We start from the raw sequence: 10,843 nt of genomic DNA, 5'->3' as shown, positions 1-10,843 counted from the left end.
CGACTAAACTTATTTTACACACACCTATATATATATATATATATATACACACACACACACACACACACTCACTCAATTATGATTAAATAGGAATAAATAAATAAATATGGGTTTATTTATTTGTTCGTTATTTAAAAAAAAAAAAAAACATTAATATCCCAATGTTCTTTTTAGGCTTAATAATGAGTTTTTACATTTATAATATATTAAAAAAAAAAATATGCCTCGATAAGTTGATTGTAGCCTGTGGGTGTGAAATCGTCGTTCTTCGAATAATACGCGCGTTTCTCTTGGCTGTAAAAGTGCTCAGTCTGTCAACTGAAATGCAAATAGCCCGGCTGCATGTATCTGTCTCGATACGTTATCTTCATGTGGGGGTGGGTAGCGTGACCTACGGCTATCCAACTCCACTAAAATCCGTTTATGTGTAACGTTCACCAACGATCGTCGCCCCTGATGATAGCTCAACATTCATCTCCGCCGCACCGTGAACACATGAGAACGACAGACACACATATCGTTCGCCAGTTCACTCATTTTAGCTGCTCTTAGCGCCAAAGACCGTTTGTTTTAGCATCCCAGGGAAGTGGGTTTTACAACCGCTGTTTTAAGCCCTTTTAGACAGTCATGTGATTGTAACGTAACCCGACCGGAAAACACCGACGACCATCGCCGCCAATGCTGCGTTTGAGAGGAACAGAGCAGCTGCGAGCCCAACGGACAAGTCCCCCGGTACCAGACATCGACTCACCGAACTCCACACGCTCTAGCGGAGGAAAGGTACGTGCGTGTTTACATTAGTCAACCTTTATCGTTAACTGTTCATTTCTGTATTTAGTTTAGTTTATTTATTCGGTGACCACCCCTTCCCCCCGTGTGTGTGTGTGTGTGTGTGTCCGTTTCACGAAGCTCCGTTTATTTTTGCTTCTCGTCTCTGATGCTCGCTAAGCTCCGTTCTGGGTTTATATCGTTGTTATTGTTGTGAATTTACGCTATATTCGAGATAAGGTTGCTGGATCATGTGCTTGTCGAGCAGCGAGCGTCTGCGCGTGATCGTATCAGTCATAACGTTTCAGTTTTTGACGGTTTATTTTCTATTTGCGAAGAAAAACAGATTGCGGAAGTGGTCGGTCTCTGCGGGAGATCTGTCCGTTCCACGTGTCTCCGTAGTGGGAGGAGCTAGTTTACAAACCACAATGAGAGCAAGTTGAAGTTGTAGCGATTGGTTTAGAGCTGGAGTTATGAGGAACTGCAATGCTCATTTGAAATATGTTTCGGTACCAGGAAACACCTGTATGCGGTTTATAAGTGTTCTTGCATAAAATCTGTCATGTCATTGTATATTCCGTCAAATTTCGATGATTGCTGAAAGCTGAGTGACTTATAAGTAAGAAACTAAAGTTAAAGGTCCTCTCAATAAGTTTTGCGAATTAGAAGTTTTAGACCAACAAGAAATGAACAGACTTTTATGAAATATTAGAAATTATGTACACCCATTCGACATTAGTTTTCTAGAAAAAGCAGTTGTATTCTACTTCCTCAATCCTCATAGGTTCTGCCATATTGACATCACATGACCAAATGCAATGAGCAGTAAAGATCCACAGTCGGTTTTACAAAGTAAAAATCCCATTAATGTTCTCTCTATATGGGAATTGATTTTCATATTCATATCATATAGAACATACTTTTTAACAGTTGCTTTATATATACATATATAATCAACATCTTTAAATAAGTAGGCTATTAGTTCCCCCCTTTGTTTTTAATTTGACTAAATTAAATTCGCAATGCTTCATGGGATTGTAATTCTTTCTCTCATTAAAGCAGTTAAATACACCATTTTGTAACTTTTTTACTTTTAGTCCAATTTTTAAATACCATTTTTTGCTTCAAAACCAACCACTTTCAGACAATGTTCAAAGTTCTTTACAAAGCAACCAAACATTTTATAGAGCATGCCACCAATATCGCACCAATAACAATAACACAAAATATAATTGGGATTGATTAATTTTCTGAAAATTATTTATGTGTATGTGTTGAAGACAGAAAAATGATAATGAACAAAACAAAAGATAAACAAACTGCTTTGGTGTGAAGCAGCAGCAATTAAACAAACTTCATTCATCCAGGCCAGTAAGTCTCAGTATAGTCCAAAATCACTGATGGGATTGGGTGATTGAAGAGTCATCTTAATGTGAACTAAAGTTTTTTTGTTTTTTTTTAAGAAGTGCTTTTTCCCCCCAGTCTTACACACAGCTATGTGACGTTACAGCCCATGCTTTAAAAGACCACTGACAGTGAGTCTGTAGACTCTGCGGATGCGTCCTTTCTCCACCCAAGAGGGGTTGTGTGGAAGTAGCCTCAGGAATGCTGTCTGAAGAGCCAGTCATGTGACACACAAAGCCTGTGATCGACCTTTAGGCTAATGGACATTCAAGGCACAGAGGCTGTTGAGCTGGTTCTGGTAGATGAGGGTTAATAACCTCAGGGATCAGGGTTCATTGTTCAAAGGTTGCCTCAGATGTTTGGCCCTTGGCTGTATCTGACCACTCTGTTGGGACTGTTTTCAGGGTTACAAGTCTGAGTGTCTTTTTGCAAGCTAAATAACCAGTTAGTTGTCTTAAACATCTTTTCTAATGAATCTTTCATATAGGGCTGGGGTAAACGATTATTTATTAAACGATTAGTCGGGCGATTATTTTATCGATTAGTCGACTAATCTAACGACTAATTTGAATTAATTATCCTGTCTGTTATTCGCATATCTCTCGAACCGTTACTCCGATGGATTTCAAACTCGACAGCTGTCTGGGCACGAGTAAGTGCAGTGCCAAGTTTGACGTTGTTTGGATGAGAAATGCAAAAGATATTGTTAAATATATCAGTAAAAGAAGCACTTAGAAGGTTGTGGTTTAAAAAATAAACATTCTGACAAACACACTGTCAGCTACAATGTTTACTTCTGAATAATATAGTATAAACGTGATAAATCCATTTTGATTAATTTGAGTAAAAAATTGATTTTCTTTACCAAGAAAGTGGCAAGATTAAAACCACTATTTTCTGTTTCAAACTTTCACATAGCATCTTTAGGTTATAATAACATAAATAATTCAAATCCAGATTTTGATTATTTTTTAGATTATTTTTTTCCCAAAAATGCAATAAATTCATGACACGTTTTTTTTTTTAAATGCAATTAATCCATTGAATCAATATAAAAGTTATTTTTCATATTGAAACTGTTGAAAATACACAACAAAGTAAGTTGATCCACATGACAGCCTCTGAACTCGGTCAATACTAATCTTATATTTAGCACGTACTGGACTAAACATAGGCTACATTCAATCAGCCATCGCTAAGAAATACCTTCTGAAATTTTTTGACGGCGATCAGCTGTAAAATGGCTTGGTCCTGCTCGGTTTTCGTTGACTGAGTACAAGAATTTTTTTAAAAGATCCCCTGGGGTTCACGTGTCAGCATTCGACAGAAGTTTGACGCAGTGTGAGAACAAGCAACAGTCGGCATTTCTCTTCCTCCCGCGTGCCTCATCTTGTTAATCTCCTCACGTAAATGATTAGATTTCGATAGCTTACGTTTCTTCCCTACGGCAGAATCCACCACAGGTCCATCAATGCCGTCAAATGTATTCATTTTTTTGTTTGTTTGTTGATCAAAAAGTGCAAAGTAGATAAGGAAAACTAGGATGCCGGGTGTATTCAAAGCGCCACCGTTACTGTTTACAATGCGTGGAATGGTGCGCTGTGATTGGTTGAGCGGATTTATCACATTCTGCAGAGAAAGGAGACAGGCGTTTGTCGCGGTTTGGAAAGAAAGGGAGAAAACATGACAGAATAACACGGCGGGCGGTGTGTGTGTGGCGAGCTGTACCTCCGGGAATGGTACAAAAAAAATAAATAAATAAAGAAGCGTCGACGCAAAAAATATGACGTCGACGTAATTTTGACGTCGACGCGTCGACGTCATCGACGCACCGCTACAGCACTACTTTCATATGATATGAAAATATTCAGATAATATAGTTTTCTATCCTATTGTTTCTCTTATCCTAGAATTAAAACCTTTCCTATAATTTTACTCTATATGCAGAATACATTAAACTGATTTGTTATAATTAGAGGTCTGGAAATGTTTCAAGATATATCTTTGGAGAGGAAGAATATGAAAAGTTTCAAACAGAGGGTCAAAATGAAAACCACACATACAGCTTTTCTGTTTGTTAAATGTCTTGAGAATGCATACTCAGCGAAATTTTCCTTCAGCTTGATCAATAGGAATTGCTCAGTCTTAAATGTGAATGAGAAGTAGATTTGCCAGTCTAAAGAAGCAATATAATTAGTGTTTAGGTTTTAGGCTTTAGTAAATGAAATGCTGTATCAGATTGTATTAAAAGCACTGTAATTAAATACTATCGCTTAAAGTAACAGCTCACATTCTCAACAAGCCGCACAGTTTAAGGTTCATGTTAGTAGCACAAATCATGGGGGAAGAGTTTGTGCCAAAGTGTAATGCTTGGGGTTAAGGGTTAAAGTTTGTTCAAATCCTTAACCCTAAGAATGAGCAATATTACTGGTTGGTTGTAATATTCTTATGCTAAGTGTTCCTTAGAGTGAGCTTTTTGTTAATCCAACTAGTGTTGAATTCATAATTACGGCTGTTCACTGCTGATTAAGTCCATGTCAACGGACAGCTTAACAGCCTTCTTTCACTCAGTCTTTTTTTGGTGCATTGTGGTCTGTAGTAGACAGGAAGTTGACTGTCATCTCTGGCCCTTTCTGTGTAGGTGGAAGTATGGAGTTGGCCAATCATGGTCTTATCCTTCTTCAGCAGCTCAACGCACAGAGGGAGTTTGGCTTCCTGTGTGACTGCACGGTCGCCATCGGCGATGTTTTTTTCAAAGCACACAAGGCCGTACTGGCTGCATTCTCGAACTACTTCAGAATGCTCTTTATACACCAGGACAGGTAAAAGCTTTATATGTTATTATAGTCCAATTTGTGCCTAAGCTAGGGATGTGTTGATATGGTGAGGTGATGATAATTCTCATGTTATAACCAATAAATGACCAACTTTACAATTCTATACTATTTTGTCTAAAAATAAAAATAAAACACTAACAACTAAAATCAATAATTTCCAATATTATAATTTGCTGTATAAAAATTTATAATCATTTTGAGATTTGCTAAAGGCTGGAACACTACACAAATTTTCAAATCAGAACACAAAATTTAAAACACTAGGCATCATACACTTGCTGAGTTTGTAAATGATTACAGTGTAAAACTGTATCGCGTCGGAGCTGATAGCCTCGTGGTCAGCGCTTCGACATATAGCGCAACTGCACCTCGGGCGACCCGAGTTTGATTCCCGTCTCGAGGTCCTTTGCCGATCGCGTTCCTCTCTCTCTACTCTGTGCTTTCTCTATACTGTCCTATCCAATAAAGCCATAAAAAGGCCAAAAATATAAACTTGGCATCATACACTACCTGACTTTCAAGCTGTCCCGAACACAACAAACTCGCGCAGAAAGAAACATGTGCTTCATTGATAGGAGACGCATGACAAATGAAAACAATGTGTTCTAAAATCAGCCCAAAATATTAAACCTGTTCGATAACCTCTGACTGGATAGAATCATTGTGTGAAGCTAAAAACACGAGTCTCGAGAAAAGTGATTTTCTGCAAAATCTTCAAATTCCAACTGCCCAAAATCTGCAGAATGGCTCTGCCTTTTGGAAACTAACTCATCCAGACTGCAGATCGGGGCAAATATCTGGCCAAAAATTGTGTAGTGTATTTCAGCCTTAAAGATTACATTTATCATTATTATTGAATTAGTGTTTTTAAATTTTAAATAAAGGTGAGCGTCATATGATGGCAAAGGTAATCTAAATGTAAAATGTAATACAGGAAATGACCATGCACAAATATCCAATATTGATTCATGTTAGTACTAAATTTTTTAAGTATTTTTTTATTATTTTTTTAAGGCACAATAATCGCTTAAAAGGTTAGTTCACCCAAAAATATTTACCATAATTTACTCACTTTCAAGCCTGGCTCTTCCAATGGGAGCGAATGGCCTAAATATTCACTGAATATTAGTGAATAGCTATCTAGATTTTGAAGCTCCAAAAAACGCATCCATCCATCCATCATAAAAGTAATTAATACGGCTCCAGGAGGTTAATAAAGGCCTTCTGAAGCGAAGCGATGTGTTTTTTTAAGAAAAATATCCATATTTATAACTTTATAAACTATAATGACTCGCTTCCAGTAACGGCCGTACACGAGTGAACTCTGACACGACCTACTGACGAACACGGAAGCGCGGAGGATAGAGCAAAACAAAACACCGGTCATGAATTATAATTCTAAAACAAGAATTTTTCAAGAGAAATCGCATCTACTCTTACCTAAGCTTACGCTACTCCTACGTCCTACATCATACGTCATACGTCAGGTCAGAGGTCACTCTTCTGCCAGAACTCATCTCGCATACGACCGTTACCGGAAGTCAGTGATTATAGTTCATAAAGTTATAATTATTGATATTTTTCTTACAAAGATGTCACTTCGCTTCAGAAGGCCTTTATTAACCCCCAGAGCCGAATGGATTACTTTTAGGATGGATGGATGTGCTTTTTGAAGCTTCATAAACTCAGGCTCTATTCACTCCCATTGAGAGCCAGGATATATTTTTTTAAATATAACTCTGATTGTGTTTGGCTGAAAGAAGAAAGTCATTTACACCTATGATGGCTTGAGTGTGAGTACATTATGGTATAATTTTCATTTTGGGGTGAACTAACCCTTTAAAAAAAAAAAAACAATAAATATTTGTGCTAAAATTTGCTCTTTACTAATAAGCCAGTATTAAAGCACTTCCATAGCACAAAGATCAGTGGGGTTTTTTTTTTAAGTTGAATCTTTGTTTCTTTGTCTCCTCAACCAGTGACTGCGTTCGCTTGAAGCCTGCTGACATTCAGCCCGACATCTTCAGCTACCTCCTCAATCTGATGTACACCGGCAAACTGGCGACACAGCTTATCGACCCAGCTCGCCTGGAGCAGGGCGTCAAGTTCCTCCATGCGTACCCTCTTATTCAGGAGGCAAGTCTGTCTAACCACCATGCAACTCAGGCACACCCTGAGGTCAGCCTTCCCCTGTCGTCCTCTCTCTATGGCATTCAGATATCAGATCAACAGGCCACACTCACAAACCGCCTCTCAGCGAGAACGCATCTCTCCTCGCCGTTCGACTTAGAAAGTGGCGGTTTACTCGACGGTAAGGGCGTCACCACAAACAAAGCTACCTCACTGATGCGGCCTGGATCTAAGCACAGGCACAATCTGACAGAAACGGAGGTAGAAGCATCTGCGAGCATCAGTCAGTTTGTGAGGGAAGGGTCCGAGATGGAAACATCTGCAGGTGAGGCCCCGTCATGTTCCCTGAACACCAACACCATTCTGCATGTGAAGCCCAGCATCATGAGAAGAAATACCTCTCTGAGGAAGCATTATACGTGCCACGTCTGTGGGGGCCGCTTCACTCAGCGAGGAACCTTACGAGAGCACCTGCTTCTACACACTCAGGCTATGCTCCCCCTTGTGTTAGAGTCCGTCGGTGCGGCTTCCCCCATGGCGACCGGAGGTGCCGCCACACCAGAGGTGGAGGAAGTTCTCCGAGGCGGCGAAGCCTCCGCAGCCACTCCCATCATTGTGGACGCTGCCAGTGACAGCGAGCAGCATCTGTACTCAAAAGACTCGCCGCATCCTGAAACCGCCATGCCCATCCCGACGACGACTGCAATCAGCCTGTACACGGCGCAGCCCCAGGCGGACACGCCTCCTCCATCCGACATTGCTGATATTGACAACCTAGAGGGTGCGGCTGACATGGAGCGGGAAGTGAAGCGGAGGAAATATGAGTGCTCCACTTGTGGCCGCAAGTTCATCCAGAAAAGCCACTGGAGAGAGCACATGTACATCCACACAGGCAAGCCGTACCGCTGCAGCGCCTGCGGGAAGAGCTTCTGCCGGGCCAACCAGGCGGCGCGGCACGTTTGCATGAATCTGAGCTCGGAGCCAGCGTACACCATGGTGGACCGACAGAGCATGGAGCTGTGCGGGGCAGATGACTCCAGCCAAATGGAGGCCCTGTTTCTAGGCTCGTCAGTGAGACCGTACAAATGCAATGTGTGTGAAATGACCTTCTCCAGCCCCAATGAGGTGATCAAGCACCTGTGCTTCAACCAGGGGGTGCTCTCGGGTGGAGTGGCTGGAGAAATGCCCGTCAGTGGGCTGAACAGTGACAACCTGGCCAAAGACGAAGGCTCGGATTCATCCAATGGTGGGCCGTTGATAACACCCATCAAAACAGAGGAAGTCTTTGTGGAGTAGCTCCATATTCATCCACTTCAAAATATAGTTTGTTTTTTAATGTATTGCATTTGAATTGTGGGTAAATTATGATCAGAAGTTAAGCTACAGATCGAAATTTCTGTTATATATATGTATTTTTTTTTCTGGGGATTTTACTTTTACTGGAAAGTACTGCTTCCTGCATTATTATTATTTTTTAACACTCATACATTTGGTTTGTATATTTATAACAGATTTACTGTATGTTTAGACCAACAAGTCAAATTCCTGCTTCATTCTGTATTTCTTTCAAGGGTTTTGTTGGTTACTCGGGTCATTTGCAGTTTTTGTTGCGGTTAAAGCTCTTCCTCTGTCTAACTGTACAGGAAAAGGATGTAGCTGGAATCCTGCGTTCGTCTCAGTGCAGATCAGTCTAGACTTCTCATTAGGTTGGATTGGTAATTCAATAGAATACTAAAAAAAATGAAATCCTCAAAAATCCTTAGTTCATGAGCATAGCACCAAAAATTATTTTGTATGTCGCCTCCATGAAAAATTAGGTCTGAGCAGCTAAGTGTGGATATTGGTTTAAGAAATGTTTTTACTACCTCAACCGGTTTGGACATGCGATATCAGACTAACCTGAAATTTGCATCAAAGGTTCGAGGATCAAAGTCAACTTTATCTTCCAGTGCCTCTGAGGAGTTAACCAGATCTCAGTTTTTCTTTCTGTTTCTAATTTCTTATTACATGCTTTGGGTCGGCAAGTGCAAGGTGCAATTGTAGATAACCTTCATTCAGTGCCAGATTACTTGTCGAACATAATTTATATTAGAGTTAATGTGACCCACCATATATTTCACATTTGTTCACGTTTACTACAGTACTTTTTTGTGCCAATACCACCTAAATGATAAACATCCATCCAGCGTAAAATTGTTTGGCGGCAACAGCAGCTCATCAGCAATCTGGTTGTTTTGCTCTCACTGTGGTTCAACATGTTTACAGTTGTGCTGTGTGTTTAATCAAAGTTGTTTCTGTGTGTGGAATTAGAAAACACTGTGGCCAATCGTACACATGTACATAATGTAGCTTGAAGGGAGATGTTTCTGTCACTGTTCCCAGCTTGAATTTTGCCATGAAATGATTTGCTCGAGTATGCTCCTAATTTCCTTATTTTTGAGCCTTGTATAACTTTTCAAATTTTATGTACAGTGCTTTATTTACAAAAAAATTTATAATCTCAAAGGTTGTATATTGATTAATGCATTTACTGTAGAATATTATCCATTTTAGTGTAGCACAAGTGTCTGTATGTTTGTCCTCTCTGCATTGACGGTCTTTATGTTCTAATGAAACTGACAGTGAGGTCATGCTGTTAAAGCACTGATATCTACTAAAGATCCCTGACTACTCTGATTATACTTGTGCTACGTCAGGAAACTTCTGTTTTTTAACCATTTTAAACCAGGGCAATTTACAATCAATGCTAAATATTTCTTCCATCTTGCTCCTTGTAAAGACCTCCTAGGAATATATTTTAAGAGCACTGTGAGTTAAGTTACTACTGAATAGCTAGTTAGAGCCCAGGAAGGACCATTTGCTTTATTTTGTTACAAATAATTTTTCATAATATTTTTTTTTTTTTGGTTTTTAATTTGTGATGTTAATGGACAGGAGGCCTTGTCCAAATGATGTGTAATCATACATGCAATGGAATGCCTTTTTTTTTGTAGTCTTGTTACAACTCTTTATTATTTGTACATATGCAAGTTGTTACCCATTGAGGCAGTTATAGGGAGGGGAGGAGAGGGGTAAAGGTGCCCCCTCAAATGCACAAACCCCAAAGCCAAGGCAAGTATACTGTGATCTCTCGCTCCTCAGGAACATGAACAGTTGTCTCTGGAAAAAATACTTCCTTTGCATTTTCATTGTGAATAATGATAATAAATACTTATGTTTTTGAAGTGTGCATGTTGTTTTCTTTAATATACACTAGTTCAAAAGTGTGGGTTAGGTATAAATAAATCTATTTATTCAGCAAATTAAAAAAAATTTTTTTTTAAATATAATAAATAGAAAGTGGTTATTTTAAACTAATAATAAACTATGTTTTTACTGTATTTAAAAGGCCTTGGTGAGTGTTAGAGAATATTAAAAAGTCTTACGGACTCCATACTTTAAGCCCATTCTCTGCTAGAGGCAATTTTGTACAGTTTTTCTGATAAACTGTGGATCCTTCTTACATAATCAATCATGAGGGCAAATATTTTGCCTTTGTACCTACATCCATGTGAAATTAACAATCAGAGGGATTAACAGCATGGGTTTATTTATTCGTTTAAATCTAGTAATGTGAGCCACTAGATGGCACCATTGTGGTGCCACTACATCAAAACGTGCAAAAAAGTATTGAACTTAAAAATTTACCCTGCTTAAATATTCCC

General features: G+C 39.3%; 1 protein-coding gene across 1 annotated transcript; it reads left to right on the top strand.

Moving 5' to 3' along the window:
- Nucleotides 1-526: 526 nt before the first annotated feature.
- Nucleotides 527-10,359, top strand: zbtb2b (zinc finger and BTB domain containing 2b). Its single transcript, XM_084091050.1, is given in 6 exon segments — nt 527-780; nt 1,107-1,187; nt 1,190-1,210; nt 1,212-1,215; nt 4,814-4,994; nt 6,989-10,359. Coding segments are annotated over 6 exon segments (1,836 nt in total). The 5' UTR covers nt 527-678; the 3' UTR covers nt 8,436-10,359.
- The last annotated feature ends 484 nt before the right edge of the window (nt 10,360-10,843 follow it).

The sequence above is a fragment of the Abramis brama genome (genome assembly GCF_963993115.1).
Source record: "Abramis brama genome assembly, chromosome: 18".
Classification (NCBI taxonomy): domain Eukaryota; kingdom Metazoa; phylum Chordata; class Actinopteri; order Cypriniformes; family Leuciscidae; genus Abramis; species Abramis brama.
Note: the sequence above shows the minus strand (reverse complement) of the source record. Positions and strands in the feature narration are given on the sequence as shown.